Source organism: Acomys minous (genome assembly GCF_964271855.1).
Source record: "Acomys minous genome assembly, chromosome: 13".
Lineage (NCBI taxonomy): Eukaryota > Metazoa > Chordata > Mammalia > Rodentia > Muridae > Acomys > Acomys minous.
The window spans coordinates 61,591,532-61,610,618 of record NC_140495.1 but is presented as its reverse complement, the minus strand read 5'-3'; the positions used below and the strand labels follow the sequence as shown (position 1 = coordinate 61,610,618).

The 19,087-nt window shown below is 53.6% G+C and overlaps 2 protein-coding genes across 9 annotated transcripts in view; both read right to left on the bottom strand.

Moving 5' to 3' along the window:
- The window catches only part of CUL9 (cullin 9), a 40,876-nt gene extending 32,113 nt beyond the window's left edge, over positions 1-8,763 (bottom strand). For 2 of the 7 annotated variants that reach the window (XM_084755028.1, XM_084755030.1), the window contains exons 1-7: positions 8,607-8,758; positions 5,961-6,564; positions 5,093-5,247; positions 2,496-2,978; positions 1,310-1,433; positions 1,025-1,221; positions 396-798 (exon numbers count right to left, since the gene is read on the bottom strand). In XM_084755028.1, coding sequence (XP_084611154.1) covers positions 396-798; positions 1,025-1,221; positions 1,310-1,433; positions 2,496-2,978; positions 5,093-5,247; positions 5,961-6,555 — 1,957 coding nt within the window. In that variant the 5' untranslated portion in view covers positions 6,556-6,564; positions 8,607-8,758. Of the gene's footprint in view, positions 1-395; positions 799-1,024; positions 1,222-1,309; positions 1,434-2,495; positions 2,979-5,092; positions 5,248-5,960; positions 6,565-8,606 lie in introns of all 7 variants that reach the window. The other 5 variants (XR_014774031.1, XM_084755033.1, XM_084755029.1 and 2 more) reach the window with 5 other exon arrangements.
- A 1,083-nt stretch (positions 8,764-9,846) lies between these two features.
- Positions 9,847-19,002, bottom strand: SRF (serum response factor). 2 transcript variants are annotated; one of them, XM_084751914.1, is made up of 7 exons: positions 18,139-18,999; positions 16,318-16,584; positions 14,333-14,594; positions 13,771-13,890; positions 12,758-12,949; positions 12,321-12,397; positions 9,847-12,145 (listed from the first exon to the last, which is right to left on the bottom strand). In XM_084751914.1, the coding sequence occupies exons 1-7, from the start codon at positions 18,649-18,651 to the stop codon at positions 12,050-12,052; spliced, it is 1,527 nt and encodes a 508-aa protein (XP_084608040.1). In that variant the 5' UTR covers positions 18,652-18,999; the 3' UTR covers positions 9,847-12,049. The 2 variants fall into 2 exon arrangements, with proteins under 2 accessions (XP_084608040.1, XP_084608041.1); XM_084751915.1 differs by lacking the exon at positions 12,758-12,949 and having other exon boundaries at positions 18,139-19,002.
- Between the last annotated feature and the right edge of the window lie 85 nt (positions 19,003-19,087).

Sequence of the window (19,087 nt, the reverse complement as noted above, 5' to 3'; positions counted from 1 at the left end):
GGGAGCCCCAGGTAGTCAATTTGGTATCAGGGTGACCCACCTCCTTCCTCCTGGACACAGGGGCTACTTACTCAGTCCTGATGGGAGTTTTGGGGGCCCATCTCTCCTTCTTGTTTCCCTATTGTTGGGGTAGGGGGACAGCCTTACCAACCTCACCAGACCTCACCACTCAATGCAACTTCAGGGGTGTTCCTTTTACCCGTGCTTTTTTAGTGGTGCCAACCTGCCCGGCCCCTTGTTGGGACAAGATCTTCTGGGCAGTGTGGGAGCCTCTAGTTCCTTTGCTCCCCCCATTCGCTTGGCCCCAAGCTCAGCAGCAGCCCCCCCCCCACCCCCTCCTAGCCACCCAACCTACTGGTTCCAAAACGTCACTCCCCTCCCAGAATCCAACTTACCAGAAGCCGCCTCCTGTGTTTCAGGGGGCAGGGCCATCCCCTCTGTCACCAGAAGCTGATTAAACAGCTGGGAATCACTCTGTGCTTTGGGGGACTCCGCCTTTGCACCACCAGGCTCTGCCTCTGCCTTTGGGGGTACAGCCTTTGCCTTGTAGGGCTCCTCTTCTTCTGAGAAGCTAGTAGCTGACTTTAGCTCCTCCTCTGCCTCTGGGGTACTAGAGTGACTTCGTGATGAGGGCAGGCTGCAAAGTTCCTCAGGTAGGAGGCCATACTTGGTATAGATGCGGGAGCTGAGCAGGTCGCAGAGGTTGCTGCCCTCCAAGCGGTTACTGAGGACCTGCAGGACACCCTCAGCCATCTCTGTGGGCACAGAGATCTCACCCAGGGCCTTCTCACCTGCGGCCTGTCAATACAAAGAGTATCCTTTTTAGGGACAAACACAAAGCTCCTAGAAACAGTCATGAAAAAGTCACCCCTGCCTTCTGCTCCTATCTTCTTCCTTCTAGACCCTCAAAGCATGCCTCCTCCGCAGGCTTCAGCCACTAGCTCCTCCTCCTAAGCGACATCCCACAGTTAGACCTTCCCCTGGAGCGCGCATGCTCAGCCCAGACAGCGCAGGCCTTTGCTACCTTATCCAGTTTCTCACGTAGATTCTGCAAAATTGGCTGCTGCTCACACAAGTCCAACTTCTTGATGAAGAAAAGCAGCTCCCACCACTCTGCCTGGGTCAGGTACCCTGCCTCTTCATTCTTCAGGGGCTCAGGCTGGAGGTACGGCAGCGAGTAGAGGCCATATGCGGGCTTCCGGTCCCAGGAGGGAACCGCTGCTAAGGATGTAGCGATAAGTCAGTTTCTGAACCCTCGGGAGCAGCCTCCACTCGGAAACATGCTATCCACGGCCTCACTCGGGCTCACCTGTGTCTAGGATGGTTGGCCCTGCTCTCTTCTCCGCAGCCACTGAAGCTGAATCCCCAGGCCCCAGAATCTCCAGCATGTGCCAGTGTACCCAGTAGGTGCGGCCAGTTGACTGCCAGAAGACCTGGTGGCCGGAAGAGGAGAGAGGATGCAGCCCCCTGAGCTCTAGGCCTGACCACAACTGGCTAGGCCTTGATAGATCTCAACAGAGCTAAAGGCTTCCTGCCAATACGGGAAGTGAGAGGCCGTGTCTTCCTTCCTACCTGCGTGGCCTCTACTCGCACACTACACAGCATCTTCTGCTGACAATGGAGGGATCTCGGTGTATCACTCCTGCCTCCTGGGTACCAGTCCCCATGACCTCACAGCCCACCTACCCCACCAAATTTTCTCTGACGTCTAAATTTGAACCCTCTCATGTATTGATACTTTTTAATAACCACTCCACAACAGAGGGTTTTTTCTTTTTCTTTTTCTTTTTGGTTTTTTTTGAGACAGAGTTTCTCTTGTAGTCCTGGCTGTCCTGGACTCACTTTGTAGAACAGGCTAGCCTGGAACTCACACAGAGCTGCCTGTCTCTGCCTTCCGACTGCTGGGGTTAAAGGTGTGTGCCACCACAGCCAGCTTCTTTCTTTCTTTCTTTCTTTCTCATCATCATTGTCATACTGGATGATGATGATGATTGTGCATCTCTGGCTGGACTTGCCATGGAGACCAGACTGGCCTCAAAGCTACAGAGATCTGCCAGTTTCTCCCTCTTGAGTGCTAGGCTTAAAGCCATGCTACCACGTCTGGCCCTCCTTCCTTCCTTCCTTCCTTCCTTTCTTTCTTTTTCTTTCTTTCTTTCTTTCTTTCTTTCTTTCTGTTATTGAAACAAAGTCTCATGTATCCAAGGCTAGACTCAAGCTTGCTATGTAGCCAAGGATGACCGTGAACTTCCAATCCTCCTGCTTCTACCTGTCCAGTGCTGAGACTGCAAGCTTGTAACAGCTTCTGTACCCAGTTTTCTGTGATGCTGCAGGTCAAACCCAGGCTATCATATACCCTAGGCAAGCTTTCTATCACCTGAGTTATCCTCAGGGCATGCCTGGGGGGTTTTCTCCTTGGGTGGCATATCAGAACCTCCTAGCTACCCCACCGCCACCACAGAATAAATCTTATAGTGTCCCACACTGGCTGACCCCACCTGCACAGGAGGCACACCACTGTTGCTCTGCTGGAACTCGCCCTCGTCCCCAGCACTGATCTCCTCGTAATCATCCAGGATCCGAACTCGCATGCCGGGCTGCACTGTCTGCTGAACATATTCACCGTAACCACTCCGGCTGGAAAATTCTGAGCGCCGGCGGAAGGCCCGCCCTGGCTTCTTGGGAAGAGTGACGATGGTGGGCGGTAACAGGGGAGGGCCTGAAATGCAGGGCTGAAAGATGGACCTGGCTGGCCGAGGCGGTAAAGCGCCCTGCTCACTGAGGTTCCGGACCCAGCCCATGCTCCGCACTAGCTCTGAAATGAGGCTGCCCACTGCCATGCTGAACTCCAGCTCCCGGTGTCCCCGACTTGGAGAGCTTTGCTCCTCGGGCCCTGGCTCTGGACTGTTGTCCAGCTGGTCCAGCAGAGAAGTGACACAAAGGTAGCGCTTCACCAGGGAGAACAGCAGCTTGCCGGGGATCTGGAAGACACAAGCCTTAGCTTAAGTCCCTCTCCGCCTGGCTCTGTCCTCTGCCCCTCAGTGCCTTCCTCTATAGACAAATGTGAGGACCTCGCTCCTAGGCCTGTATTTATCAGAGCTGTCTAAGAAACAGAAAGGAATTATTTTTTTAAAAAAATATGAGCCAGGTGTGGTAGTGCACACCTTTATCCCAGCACTCAGGGAGGCAGAGGCAGGTGGATCACTGTAAGTTCGAGGCCAGCCTGGTCTAAAAAGTGAGTTCAGGACAGCCAAGGCTACACAGAGAAACCCTGTCTCAAAAAAACAATAAATAAATTCAGTGCATGGGTGTTTCCCCTGTATGTATGTCTGTGTACCACTGTTTCTGATGCCTGTGGAGGCCAGAAGAGGTCACTTAGATCTCTTGGACCTAGAGTTACAGATAGTTGTTAGTCACCATGTGGGTCCTCTGGAAGAGCAGCCATTGCTCTTAACTGGATAACCATCTCTCTGGCCCATAAAGGAATTATCTTAAATGAAACACAGATTCTAGTGTTTGTTTTTGTGTGGTGTGTGTATGTGGCACATGTATGTGTGGGTACCTGTGCATGTGTGCACAGAGGCATGGTGACCTAAGGTTGATATGAGGTGTCTTCCTTGATCACCTTACACATCGAGACAACCTCTGGCTGAACCTAGAGCTCACCACTTCAGCTGATCTGGCTAGCTAACGCGCCTGGAGGATCCCCTCTCTCTGTCTCTTGTATGCTGGGACTAGAGGCAGGCTGCTACAAACCACCCAGTGTAGTGTGGGTTCTGAGGACCCAAACTCTGGTCAGCATGCTTCTATGGCAACAGCCTCACCTGCTGAACTGCCTTCTCAGATCCTGCTCTTAGTTCTGGCATTAGAAACTCTTAATTGGGCTGGCCGTAGTGGCGCACGCCTTTAATCCCAGCACTCGGGAGGCAGAGGCTGGCGGATCGCTGTGAGTTCAAGACCAGCCTGGTCTACAAAGCAAGTCCAGGACAGCCAAGGCTAACACAGAGAAACCCTGTCTCAAAAAACCAACAAGAAGAAAGAAAAAAAGAAAGAAACTCTAAATGGAAGAGGTTGAGAAGGGGTCATGAACTGTAGTGAGAATTTTGTAATTTTGGTTTCTTTAAAAAACACACAGAAATAGTATGGAAATATGTTTTTGTTTTAATCCCAGATGTGGGGATAAGAGTCTGAGCAGGTGACTGTGATTTTGCCAGCTGCAGATTGTTTCTGCGAGTTTGTAACTTTTGGAATTCTGGGAACTTTTCAGAGGGTATATAAATGCTAGGTCCCCAAGAAGTGGACTTGCTGTTGCTGTTGCTGTTGCTGTTGTTGCTGTTGGCTGGTTGATGGTTGGATGCTGTTTGTCAAGTAGTTGCATCAGGTGAGGGCAACAAAAAAACAAAAAACAAAAACCCCGAGGGATCTGGAGAGATGGCTCAGAGGTTAAGGGCACAGGCTGCTCTTCCAGAGGACCCAGGTTCAATTCCCAGCACCCACATGGCAGCTCACACCTGTCTGTGACTCCAGTTCCAGGGGATCTGACACGCTCACACAGATATACATGCAGGCAAAACTCCAATGCACATTTAAAAAAAAAATGAGGGGTCATCAAGGGGCGGGAGAGATAAGATGGCTCAACTGCTCTTCCAGAGGTCCTGAGTTCAATTCCTAGGAACCAAATGGTGGCTCACAACCATGTGATCTGATGCCCTCTTGTAACATGCAGATGTATATGCAGATAGAACGCTCATATACATAAAATAAATAAATAAAAAGATAATTTTAAAAAGAGAGAGAGAGAGAAGAAGAAGAAATCAGATGTCCTGATAGCAAAGATCAAACCTGCCTGAGGAACTCGACGCCCCTAATCAGACGGAAGTTGTCTAATGATAACTGTTCCCCCTTTCCCTTCTGTCCTTGTGTCCCTCCTCTCTAGCTCAGGGAGAAGGGGGGAAGAGAGGAAAAAGGAACCTACAAAGTAGCAAAAAACCGGCTACAATGAGCCTTTACTTCGGGTCTCCGGGCTGCTCAGGTGCTTCCCACAGCCCTGAGTTCTAGCTTGAGGCACTGTGCTCCTGTACAGCCGCTGCGGTACCTGAGGAAGATGGGCGCCCTCGAAGGCCATGCAGTGCTCCTCCGTGGACGTGGTCTCTGCAAACAGCTCCAGTAAGGTGCATCGGCCGTCAAAGTCCATGTGCTGCTCGATGCCGTCTTGCTGGCTCAGCGACAGGAGGACGTGAGCCCGACTCCCTGAAAGCCATATCCAGGTCCCATCTTTTCCTCAGTCCCCAGAACCTTCTCCAGGCTGCTCAGCTGCTAACCCACAGTCCTGAGTCACACAGAGCTTTTAATCTTCTCTGGGACTGAGACCCAAAGCAAGAAATAAACTTTACATGTAGCCTAGCACAAATACGTACACATGCAGAGCTGAAACATAACATCGTGTTACCACAGTTACAATTACTAAGTTCTATGTACTGAGGTATATATAGTATTTGTCTGTTTTGTTTGCTTTCTCAAGACAGGGTCTCACTGTATGGCTCTGTTTGTCCTGGATCTCATGTAGACCAGGCTGGCCTTGAACTCGCAGAGCTCTACCTGTGTCTGCCTCCTGAGGGCTGGGATTACAAGCATGCACAGCTATGCCCAATGGTGTGCGGATATTTTAATTTGCTTTTAAAGTTGGCTGTAACTTTCTGCATACTAATTTCACAACCAACAGATATACATCTCAAATATTCGACAGGTGCAAATATGCCTGCTTTATTCTCTGAGGGATAAACCCTGTGCTCTTTTGTCCTGTGTGTACCATTAATCACTCAGCATCTCTGGTTCTTTTCCCCGTGAGTTGTTCCTGTTAAGTAACGGTTGGCAACTCTCTGCTGTCTCTTTCCTTATTCCTTGTGGCCCCATTCTCTCCAGTGCTTCCCTCCCAACCCTCCTCCCCCCCTCCCATCTCTTACCAGCATCATGGGCTGCCAGCGCCTGCAGCATCTTGCCTGCACTCCTGCGGATCTGAGGCTCCGGGTTGCACAGCATTTGCATAAGCAAATCAAGGGCTCCCGTCTCCCTGAAGACTCTGGTGAGAGGCCCGATGCTGGCGTAGGCACTGAGCACATGGATGGTGTGAAGCACGGCAGCCGTCAGGCTTGACGGGCCACCTTCTGCCAGCTGCCTGGCAGCCCTGCGCACCAGTGCCCGCACATCGGCCTCCATCTCTGCCATCGCCAACTCATCCAGGCCGCCTGGGTCTCGAGGAAAGCTTCCCAACTCTCCAGCAGCTTCGTACTGAGGCCCTTTAGCTAGTGTGCGCTCCCGTAACAGCAGGGGGCAGTTGGCGTAGACCTCGGGGGCTGACAGCCACATGAGGAGGTGCTCCGTCTTGTCTTCCTCTGTGCTCACTTTGCCCTCTTCCCCACACTTGCGGACACTCCATCGGATGAGGTATTCAGGATGCCCGTCATGCCCAGGCCTCTGTCGAATGAGTTCCTCAGGGTATGCCTGCAGCCGGGGCCCCAAGGGCACCACAAGGTCCCCTGCGCATCGCTCTCCTACCATCCTGCTCTTCTGGGATACACAAGGAGAAAGGCAGGCAGTCTGTGAAAGAGGAAATGACTACACAGAATGTGATAGTATCTTGCAGCATAAATGGGGTAGGTGGTTTAGAGCAGAAGCAGAAAAGACAGAGAATAGGCCAGAATAAACAAGTAGTTATAGTTACATAAGGTATGTACTATAGAAGAGAAGAATGGTGTGAAAAGAGCAAGGAGACAACATAAAAACATTTCAGGTAGGGCTAGAACTCAAAAGCAATGTACCTCTCCAGTGTGTGAGAGGCCCTGAGTTTAGTCCCTAGCACTGGGGTGGGGGTGGGGGACTGCTGATGAGATGGGGGTGGGGGTGGGGGTTAGGAGCATTTGCTGCTCAACAAGAGGACCCAGGGTCAGTACCCAGAACCCACATGGCAGCTCAAGACCATCTATAACTCCAATTCCAAGGTTCCGACGCCCTCTTCTGGCCTCCAAGGGTTTTGCATATACATACATGCAGGGAAAACACTCATGCACATAAAAATAAATCTCTTTCTAGAAAAAAATATATATATATAATAAAAGCTGGGCAAGGAGACATACACCTGTAATCCTAGAACTTGGAGAGGCAGAGGCAGGCAAATCTCTGGGAGTTCGAGGTCAGCCTGGTCTACAAAGCAAGTCCTGGCCAGCCAAGGCTACACAGCGAAACCCTATCTGGAAAAACCAAAAATATATTTGTTGCCTGTGCGCTTGTCTGTGAACCGCTCGCATGCCTGATGCCCTTGGGGCCAAAAGAAGGCGTTAGATGTCGTGGAACTGGAGTTCCAGATGGATGGACGCCCGCACTATGTGGGTGGCGGGGAGGGAACCCAAGGCTTCGTGGAAGCTAGGTAAGCACCTACCTACATCCCCAGTCCCATCAATCAATCTCTCTCTCTCTCTCTCTCTCTTTGGTTTAGTTGGTTAGTTGGTGGGTTGGTTGTTTTTTTTTCCGAGGCTGGGTTTCTCTGTGCAACCTTGGCTGCCTTGGACTCCCTTAGTAGAATTCACAGCGGTCCACCTGCCTCTACCTCCCAAGTGCTGGGATTAAAGATGTGCACCACTACACCCGGCTCATAAATCTCTTTCATAAAGTCTATGAATTTAAGCCTGGTGTGCTGGCACTTGCCTGTGTATAATCTTGATATTCAGGAGGTCGGGGTAAAAAGAATCACAAATTCCAAGGCTAGGTTGTGCTACACAGGAAGTTCCAGGCCAACCCCAACTACACAGCGAGACTGTCTTAAGAAAAACAAAACAACAACAACAACAAAAAAGAAAACTGAACATCCTCAAGCAAATAAACTGCTCAGTAAACAATGTATTACAACATAACCTAATACTATTCTTGGATGGGGTCAGTTGCTTGCAGACATCAATAAGAAAGACTATTAAGGCAGAATATTATAAAGTGATCAGAAAAAGGTTTGTGTGGTTTTAAGCAATGCAATGGAGAAAGTAAAAACAGAAGGCATATCCTAGATAAAGAGCTGTGATGAGAATGGTCAGGGCAGGCGTTATGTCAGGAAACACCGACAGAAGACAAGCAGGAGGAAGAGTCAAATGCTATGTGAACCTCCATGGGGCTGGAGTCCCGCTTAGCATGGAAGGCTTGGAGATAACCATTGATGCCATAATGGCTGTTGATTAACACCAGGCCAAGTCAAATCATCCCCTAGGCCTGGGGATGGAAGGGGGCGGGGGCGCGGGTGGAGGAGAGAGCGGATGGGGGCGGCAGCGCCATAGGGAGGGTCTAGACCAGAAGCTGTAAATGGAGGCGTGAAGGTGATGCCTGGCGGCGGGGACTGAGAACAGAAAGCATCATGATCGCATCCACACTAGACTCCAGCGAGAGACTGCGGAGCGGGTCCAACACCACGCTGGGAATGGCCTGGTGGGCGGGGTGAGGATGGCGAGGCGCTGTCGCGAGCTGAGTGGGCAAGCGGACCCGACTTCCCTCTCTAGTCCGAGAGGAAGGGATGAGGGACGTGGAAGGGGTTGAGGAAGGGGACGGTCGGAGCAGAACTGTCTTCTCACCTCTCACCGCCCCGCTCCACCCTCGCTGTCACCCAGCAGCGGTTCCCGCAGCTCGGCCCGCCTCCTCCACAGCTCCTTTCCGGGTCACACGCCGGGCGCACGCACGGCCGGGCGACTACGGGTCCTACCGTGGCCCACAGCGAGCGAGCTCTGCAAGCCGGCGCGTGAGGAGAGCATGCGTACTAGCCGCGAGAGTCCGCAGCCTGGGTAAAGTACCCATTCCTGTGTGTGTGTGTGTGTGTGTGTGTGTGTGTGTGTGTGTGTGTGTGTGTGTGTGTGTGTGTGTGTGTGTGTGTGTGTGTGTGTGTGTGTGTGTGTGTGTGTGTGTGTGTGTGTGTGTGTGTGTGTGTGTGTGTGTGTGTGTGTGTGTGTGTGTGTGTGTGTGTGTGTGTGTGTGTGTGTGTGTGTGTGTGTGTGTGTGTGTGTGTGTGTGTGTGTGTGTGTGTGTGTGTGTGTGTGTGTGTGTGTGTGTGTGTGTGTGTGTGTGTGTGTGTGTGTGTGTGTGTGTGTGTGTGTGTGTGTGTGTGTGTGTGTGTGTGTGTGTGTGTGTGTGTGTGTGTGTGTGTGTGTGTGTGTGTGTGTGTGTGTGTGTGTGTGTGTGTGTGTGTGTGTGTGTGTGTGTGTGTGTGTGTGTGTGTGTGTGTGTGTGTGTGTGTGTGTGTGTGTGTGTGTGTGTGTGTGTGTGTGTGTGTGTGTGTGTGTGTGTGTGTGTGTGTGTGTGTGTGTGTGTGTGTGTGTGTGTGTGTGTGTGTGTGTGTGTGTGTGTGTGTGTGTGTGTGTGTGTGTGTGTGTGTGTGTGTGTGTGTGTGTGTGTGTGTGTGTGTGTGTGTGTGTGTGTGTGTGTGTGTGTGTGTGTGTGTGTGTGTGTGTGTGTGTGTGTGTGTGTTTTGTGTGTGTGTGTGTGTGTGTGTGTTGTTTCCCAGCACTCCCCAAACACTGCAGTTTTAGGTTATTCTGCCACTTTGACTTTTTTTTTTAAAGGCTGCTTTATTCTAGGAATGCAACATCTGGCTTCTATTTTTTAAATATTTATTTTTATTTTATGTACATTAATGTTTTGACTGCATGTACATCTGTGTGAGGGCTGCTAGCCAAACCATTCACAGCAAGAGTCCCAGGCTAGATTTCTTCAGTCATGAAAGACTGCACCCTGATTTTGGGGGCAGAATTTAAGGGATTTTGTGTTCACTCCTCCCTCCCTATGCTGAAAAGATCCCAAAGACAAGGCCAAAGACCCCAGTCTGTGCACAAAAATGATACATTTATTGAAAGAGTATTTTTTTTTTAATACAAAAGAAAGCTCTGTACATAGGATGTGACCATGTCCACTATTCCTGGGCCAACATCCCAGGAGTAGAAACCACTGATATACCCACACACACCCCACACACACAGACACTCACTCTGACACAGGCACACACACACCCTAGAGCCACTTAGGAAGGGAAACACCAAGGGTTGCTGCACATGGAAATGCCACCTCCGTCCTGACAAGCAGGTTCTCCCAAGGCCACAATCACACAGCACACATAAGCACTTTGCCTGATTCACTCACTGGATCTGTCTTTTGTGAGGAGGACCAACAGCTCCTCCCACGTGTTGGGAGAGAGGCGAGCGAGTGAGTAAGTGGTAGTGACGGAAACAAGGGCAGAGAAAGGGGCTGGGCAGTTACAGACCTGAGTCCCAAGCTCCCCCACTCTCGCCCCTGATTTACCATGCCCCAGTCTTGAAAGCCACCCAAAACTATAGCCACCCCAGCTATTTCCAGGAGAAAGCCCAGGAAGGTGGCGTCCCAGCTGGGGAAGACAGCAATGGAGATTAGAGGTCGGGGCAGCGCCGGTTACCTATGCTGTGCATAAAACCTTCCCCAACCGGCACCTAAGCACAGAGCAGGCTCGGTCCTACTGAAGGCACGAGCAGGGGTTAAGGACACTCCACCCCAACTGTCCTGCTGAAAATGCTCCTTTACTGGATACAGGTGGTGTAGGCTGGCTCTGACCCAGGGTAAAATACCCTCCCCTACGCTAGCCCACCCTCAAGGTCCCTAAGGGGATCTTAAGGGGGTGGGGCATGGCCCTGTACAAATTACATAAATACTGAGGTTACACTTAGAAAAATAAAGTCATTTTCTTCAAGGCTTTTTGTCTTAATTTAAAAAGCTACAGTAGCTGCTCACTTCTGGGGAGAGCTGCCGGTTTCTGGCCCCCGCTGCTGCAGTCAGCCCCAGAGCTGCTCCTACTGCTGAGCCCTTTCCCGTGTCTCCCCTCCTCCCAGACCCCACCCTGCTCACTGCAACTTGGGCCCCAGGCAGCTGCAAGCCTGGGGGTGGCACAAGGCTGCAATGACCATGCTGTGGCACAAATAAAACCAGTCTCTTCTACCTCTCCCCCTCCCGCCCCACCCCCACATTTGGTCTCCCTATTCCCAGCAACAACCCTAGAGGGCAACAGAGGCCTAGAGCTGTGATCACCCTCCCCTTCCCTCCCCCAGCTTTCTCCTGGAAAGAACCCAGGATGTGGGGCAATCCCAGAATCTCCCCTACACACACACTGGTGGACCCGAGCTCATGGGGTGGCTGTCCCCAGGGGCCCAGCCAGTTCTAGGGAGTGTAAGGGCTCCCCAGGAAAGGGGAGTTTGGGCAGGGAGGGGGGGGATGAGAAAAACGCCATTAAAAAAAAGTTAAATATTTTAAAAATATATATTTATAGATTTGTTTTCACTTCATCTCCTCAAATAAAAAGTTCAAAATCAACTTTTAAGTAAAGCAGCTGGGAGAAGGGAGGAAGACAAAGGGAAGAAGAGAACACTAAAGGTTCCTCCAACCCAAGAGCCCCTGGAGGTCCATGGGAACAGAGTGGCAAGGCAGGGCAGGTGGCCCCAATAACCTGCCCAGTGCACAGGCCCCGCTATCCAGGAGCTGACAGGGCAGAGGGTGGCGCCGTGAGGGAAGCCCCCATCTCTCCCAGCTGGCTCCCTGAGGGGCAGGGGCAGGGCTCTTTTGACCCAGACTGTGACAGACACAGAGCTAACCAGAGGTCACCAAGAGGCTGAAAAGAGGGCCCCCACATGCTTCCTCAGAGGGGGACACTGTGCCCAGTCCCACAAAAGGCCTGTGAGTGGGAGAGTGGGCACTGTCCCATCACTGGGTAAGTTAACACTCAGAGCAAACACTGAGCCAAGCTGGCGAGGGGGTCTGAGGGAGGGCAGCTCCACCATCGACAGCAGGGTAGGTAGAGCAGGGAGGGGGGGGGAGGGAGGGCAGGGGGAGGGCAGGCAGGCCCATTTCTTTGGCTGGAGTGAGAGGGCATAGTCCTGTGGCTGCCCACTCCTTCTCCCCGCCTCCCTCCTTCGGCCAGTCAACGTGTGTGTAAAGAAAACGTGAAAAGGCAACAATAAATAAGTGGTGCCGTCCCTTGGGCCGTCTGTCCAGGGTGGCGGGCGGATCATTCACTCTTGGTGCTGTGGGTGGCGTCCAAGTTCACCACCTGTAGCTCAGTGAGGTTGCTGCTGCTCCCAGCTTGCTGCCCTATCACAGCCATCTGTGGGGAAGGAGGGGCGTGAGGATGGGAAGTAGGAGGCTGGACAAGCAGGCTCAGGCGCCCCCTGCTGGCCTGCCAGTCCAACACAGGTCTAAGCAGAAACAGAAGGGTCCCTTGGCTAGGGATGCCTGGCTGAGTGGGGCCAGCGGGAGGTCCACCTACCCTCCCCACTTACCTGGTGTAGCTGAACCGCAGAAACAGGGATCTGCACGGTCCCAGATGGTGCTGTCAGGAATACCTGAGGGACACCACCTGCATTGGAAAGCACAGGAAATGCTCATTCACTTGCTCAGGAGGATCTCTAGATACTGGAAGAGCGTGACATAAACAAGTGACTGGGAAGCCTCAGACACGTGCCCAAGGGTGTGTGCAGCAATGCATGAGGGTGTCTGTGGTGTGAGGGCTTAAGTGAGCATGAGTGTCCAAATGAACAAGTGTAACTGTCCAGTGAGTGTGATGGTACCCAAGCCTGTGTATTTGTGCAGGAATACGTGTGGGCCCTGGGAGCGAGAAGTGAGGGGTGAGAATACAACTCCGTGTTGGAGCTGGGGCACACATGAGTGCCATAAGAGGGAGGTGTCCTCCTTTCTTCAGCCCTGACCCTTCCCTCACCTTGCTCCTGGACCTGGCTGTGGGACACCTGCATGGTAGATGGTGCCTGGGAGAAGGCATTGAGCACGGTGAGGCTGCCATCAGCCAGGCCCGAGGTGGGGGCATACATCACTGCATGGGGACTAGGGTACATCATGTGGCCACCCACAGTTGTGGGTACAGACGACGTCATGATGGTGGCGGGCAACGTCACTGGAAAACACAGACACACATCAGGGAGCTGATCCCTACTGGTACCTCATCCTGCCCCAGGATTCCAACCTTTAGGATCTTTGTAACCATGTTATCAGCTTGGGGGGGGGAGGGGGAGAGCCTAACTTTTTCTTGTGAGCTCGGCAGCTAATGTTCGACTGGGATTGTCTACCCATCCAGCGCTCTGTTCCCAGGCCTTGGGATCACAGTGATGGACCCCCTCTCTCTTAGGAAACTCCATCACTCACTTTTCATTTTCCCTCGTCCCTTCCTCCTTCCTCTTCTTCCTCCTCATCCCTGAGGCAAGTACTTCCCAAATGTTAAAGTAGGGAGCTTGTTAACGTGCAGACTCACTGGGTTTGAAGTGACATGTGAGACTCTGCTTTCCCCCAAGTTCTGGGGTATTCCAGTCCCTAGAGCAGAAGGGACTCAGGTGACGTGTAATAAGGTTGGAATGACAGTAACTTACACGTCAGAGTTCACTATAGTTTCTGAAATGACCAAAGACTACTGGGAGGAATTAGAGCTACGTAAGACCTATAGTGTCTGCCCCTACGGTGACAAGTGCATGCTCCTTGCTGGTTCCTGAGCAAATACTTTCCCAATGGTTCTTTACTCCTTGCTTGATTCCACATCCCCACTGCAGAGCAGGGTTCAAAGCTCAGTCACGCTCACCTAGCTGTCCTATAAGGAGGAGACCAAAAGCCCCAGTTTCTATTTTAGTAAATTTAACCCCCTGGGGTCCTCGGTTCAGGAGAGACATACTGCTAAGTGCCTATTGCTAGGCTTCCTGTGGGAAGGCGGGGCATAGGAGCCGATACCTGTCCCGCTGGAGGAGGTCTGCGTGAGGTCTGTGCTGCTGTCCCGGGAAGGAGACGCTTGCTGCGGGGCCTGGTGCACGTGAATGGCCTGCACAGGGACCTGCTGGGCCACTGCCCCACCTGGAAGACACAGGGTTGTACTTGGGCTCCATCCTATGCCATTGTCACCCTCACCAGGCATGTACACTGGCTCCTAATTCCTCTCCCACGAAGTGACTTCCCTCTTCCTCCTGCCCCACGCTGTGCTTCATCTTCTTCAGCTGACCCTGAGCTAGCCTTAACCCCAAGGACATGATCTGCCCTCCAGTCACAACTATCTCCACAGCCATGGAGGCACAGGCCAGAACGTAGAGCTGAAACTTACTACACCAGCAGCAGGGATCTCACGGGACAACGCTTGTCTTCCAACAAGAGATAAGATGATTCTCTTTGGCTCTAACCCATGTTTACCCCCTTTCTCATCAAAGAAAGAGATCCTCCCAGTGCTAGACCTAAAATCACTCTTAACACACCCTCAATTTGTCCCAGAGAGAACAACCGTCTTCCGGCCCCTGTGACTCACCAGGCATGAGGGCGAAGCTGGTAGGCAGTTGCATAAGCCCCCCAGAGGAGACAGGGCCACTGCCTGTACTCTTGAGGACAGTCCCGTTGGCACTGCTGACAGCGCTGGGGCTGACACTTGCAGACACTGGTGCCAGGTAGTTGGTGATGGGGAAGGAGGGGCCGCTGCTGACTTGCATGGTGGTAGAGGTGCTGGGCGCTGTTTGGATGGTGGAGGTGGTACCCGGCAGGTTGGTGACTGTAAATGCTGGCTTCAGTGTGTCCTATTCCCAGAGTAGAGATGGAACAGTAAGTTCTAACAGACCTCGTCCCTGCAATAGCTTTGTGTGAATTAGAATTCAGGCCCAAAGTGGCATTTCAGTTAAAAACCTAGTTATGCCTATGCCATGCAAGACATGAAGCTGGTGCTGGTTACGGTGGCAAAGCCAGGAATCTTAGCGCTTGGGAAGCTGAGGCAGAAGGATTGCCATGAGCTCAAGGTTAGCCTATTCTACACTGTGAGACTCTCCCGTCAACTTTAAAAATTATAAAAATAAAGCCAGGCATGGTGACACACACCTATAATCCCAGCACTCAGGAGGCAGAGGCAGGAGGAGCTCAGTGAGCCTGGTCTACACAGAGAGTTCCAGAGAGACTTTGTCTCAAAATATAAATATTACAAACAAACAGAGAAGAAAAAAATACAACTCCTTAACTCAGAAGTTGTTAAGAAGATTAAACAGCTAGCATTCCTAAAGCCACTTAGAGAAAAGCACCTGGCTACAGCAGCATCAAATAAACATGTGGCTCTTACAATGAAAACTGCATTCTCTGCCCCAGTGAACTGTACAAATCTCAGCCAGTCTGTTTCTGCCTCTGGCAGTGACTGTGTGGGTGATGCTGAGATAATCACTTCCCTTTTATGAGCCTTAATTTCCTCTTCTACAAATATGAGAGGGTTGAGCCTGTGTTCTCTTCAAAAGGATTCTTTTGAACTGCCGGACTCCAGGCTGAGATTTTCAAAGAACTTATAGTTTGAGAGAGTTCATGAAGGTTTGACGGTGAAGCACTTTAGCCAAACTGCCAAGGGCCTTACCCACAAGCACAGAAATGAGGCGTACCCACACCTGGAGATGACTGCAGGCTACAGGTACCCAACACAACGGGGACCCTGGAGTACTCTCCTCAGAGGGCCTGTGGTATTAGGTTAGCGAGGAAGACGCCAGGGCTTGAGAAGTAAGCCACCAGGCCTAGATCCCGACTTGAGGCAAACAGTGGATTCGAAAAGCCGGGCTGGGTCAGCCCTGGGATGTTTGCTAAGCAACTGTCCCCAAGGCCTTTGATTGGTGGAGGCGTTGCTAAGGCAAACAGTGTTGCTTCCTTCCATTGGTCAATTGTTAAGCACCCGGAAGGTGGAGCTCCACAGACAGCAAGCAGGAAAAACCCGCCCCTCTCTCCTTACCAGGAATAAGAAGGGGGAGGCGTAACTGGAGCTGATATCCTTAGTAGCTAGCCAATGCTCTCCCTAAAAGCTCAGGCCACGGTATCACCAACACCCGGCACGAGGCTCACTAGTAAGGTGGTCCCTTGTCCAATTCGACAGCCTGCTTAGCAACAGTAGTGGGTTCCCAGGACCCTGGACGCCGAGAGCTCCCTTCCTATTCCTAGCCTGCCAGGAGGGCAGGGCTAAGCTACACCCCCGCCCCCAGCGGGGAGACAGCTGGCGGGAGGAATGCAAAGGCCTTGCCAGGCAGGCGGGTTGCGGGCGGGAGGCCGGCGTGGAGCCCGAACCGGCCTTATATGGGCACGGAGGCCGCCCGCTTATCTAGGGGGACGGCCTCCTGTCAGGAATGGAGGGTGGACACCTGTCTCCTAGGATAAGGAACACTAACCTGGTCCCACTCCACATCACTAAGAGCATCTATTTACTTGAAGTAGGCCAAGAAGGGAAAGAGACCCTCTTCCCCCGACCCCCACCCCTTTACACAGGTGACCCAAACAACACACCTTGGTTTCCCCACTGCTGTCCGATTCTGACACCTGGTAGGTGAGATCTGGCTCTTCAAAGCCAGTGGCACTCATTCTCTGGTCTGTGGTGGGGTCTGAGCGGGGTGGAGAGTCTGGCGAGTTGAGGCAGGTCTGAATCAGCGCCTTGCCGGTCTCACTGGTGATCATGGGCTGCAGTTTGCGGGTGGCAAAGGTATACACATGGCCTGTCTCACTGGCCACCAGCAACAGCACCTGTGTCCCTGTCAGCGTGGACAGCTCATAGGCCTGGGGAGTTGGGAGGGAGATGGGCAGGTCAGCAAAACTTTTCCTCTTTACTTCCCTGGGGAAAATTATACGATAATCTCCAGCGCTGACTCCTAGGATGACCTGCATCTCCAGTGACGGTACCAGGGTCCTACTATCTAGACATGAAGGTGAGCTGGAAGTACAAAATCTACCTGTGTCCTTGAGGAGGCAGTCCCACTGACTGCAGACACACCAAGCAAACAGGAAGAGCTCCCAGCAGGGATTGAATGCATACCGTCAGAGAGGACACTGAAGGAGCCAGCTAGCAATCGCCTAACACTTCTTGGTGCCTGCTTCCTCCTCACTGTCGTCCATCGGGACAGCAAGGCCCCTACCACACTAGAATATACACATCACATTTGTAGTAACAGCTACCTCAGTGCCAAACTGCCCATGTTCCCTGCCAGAAAAACTGCACAGGCTCTAACCTGTTGGCACAGTCTAACTTCTTTTGCCCCGTAACACTATATGCCCTTTGCCTTTGCCGTGGATGGGAGGATAAGGAAGGACAGAAAGGTACTTCCTACCTTGTCCCAAAGCCTTCTCCAAGATGATCAAGGATTACTGATAAGAGAGAGGCCCCCAAAACCACGAAAGCTAAGTTTGCAACAGATACTCTGCCATGAGCGCAGGAGTGGGGTATCCTCAGCTAAATTAAGGTCGCACAACCCACCTTGGAAGCAGGTCCAGCTTTTACAAGGAACACGTAACAACTCTGGTTCTCAGGTTGTGGGCTATTTCCCAGTTCCTCCGCTTCCAGCCCTTCCTGTATCTCCTAGACTCCGAGATGCCACCTTTCATCACCACTCTTTATAGGCTATCGGCTGGCAACCGATACCTCTGCAAATCTTCCTGACTTCCCCCAACATTCCATGCACTGATTTGCCCCTAGCGCTGGAAATCCTCCTTGTCCCAAAGGCAGGCGATTCTGCAGGCAGCCCTTCGGGCAACATGCTCTCCAGAGAAAGCAACCTTAGACACATGGCCAGGGCGGGACTTGGTCCCAGCTTGCTGTTCCTCAAGGCAAGCAGCAGTTCTCCCGCCTAGCTTCCTCACCTGGTTCCTGCCTGTCCTTCAAGCCCGCACAACTCTAACGATGCCCACCTTTCCTCCCACTCACGGCTGTCATCCAACTCCTGCCGCCTCCTCTCCAAACCTCCTGCTCCCTTCTCCACCGCCCTTTCCGAACACCAGGACACAGCAGACCTGCTGCTGACCCCCGCGGTCTGGTTATCTACCTTCCTGCCAGGCCCCTGTTCACTCCTCCAGGACCCTCGGTCTCCCGCGCACCGGTCACTCCCACCTCGCTCCTTTGCCTTGACTGCGGACCACCGCAGCATCTCCCCTCTCCCCCTATTTCGCCGGCGGCCCCTCCCCTTTGGTCCAGCCGGGGTTCAACCATCCCCTCCCACACACCTCCTGCGGACTCGCCGCCTCTCACCTCCGCCTCGGCGGCGTCTCGCTCCCGGGCTACCCTAGAGCGCACCCACCCTCCGCGTCTCCCCGGGGCGCGCCAACCTCCGGCTCCGGTACCTTCTTCATGATGCCCGTCTTCCTCTTGCTGAAGGTCGTGTAGCGCCGCAGCTTGTTGTCGATGAACTCCATCTTGATCTTCACGCGGCCCCGGGTCTTCTTCCCCGGCTTGGCCCCGCTCACCGCACCGCTCACCGGCCCGTAGCCCCCGGCGGCCGCCGCCGCCGCCGCCGCCTCGGGCCCACCGACCACCACGCCGAGCTCCATCTCGCTCAGACTCCGCTTGAGGCCGCGCCGCTCGGCGCCCAGCTCCTCCTCCTCGCCGGACTCAGAGTCGCCCTCGCTGCCGCTGTAGAGGGCCCCGGCGGTGGGCGCCGCTGCCGCTGCAGCCTCCCGTTCCAGACGGCCCGGGCCGAGCCCCGCGCCGTTCCCGGGGACCCGGCCCCCGTTCGCCCCGCGAGTCCCACCGCCGCCTCCGCCGCTTGGCCGCCCCGTCGGGGTCCGGTTCAGGCTGCCCCCCAAGGCCGAGCCCCGGCCCAGAGCCGCCGCGGTCCCAGCTTGGCTCGGTAACATGGCGCTCAGAGCAGGAGGGCGGACGGGCAAGTCAGCGAGGGATCGGGGCCGCCGCCGCCGCCGCCATCGGCTTCCCGGTTCCACCCGGCACTCCCGCTGCTGCCACAGCCGCTCTCGCCGCCGCCGCCGCGAACCCGGAGCCCCTGCACGCCCGGGCCGACCTGGGCCCTCACTTTCCTGCCCCTACGGCCGGGGTTGCCCCAGGCCGCGCGCAGCGCCCCCTGTCCGTGTGCTGGGGAGGCGCGCCCTGCGGCCGTCAGCGTCCCCCGCGGGGCAGGGGCTGCTGGCCGCGGCGGAGACCGCGGGTGGAGGGGGCCGGGACCACGCGCTGGCGGCGGAGGTATCCCCCAACCCTTCCCCCCCCCATATAAAGAGATACAATGTTTCCTTTTATGGCGAGGCCGCTCCTTATATGGTGAGCCCCAGCGCCCCCGCC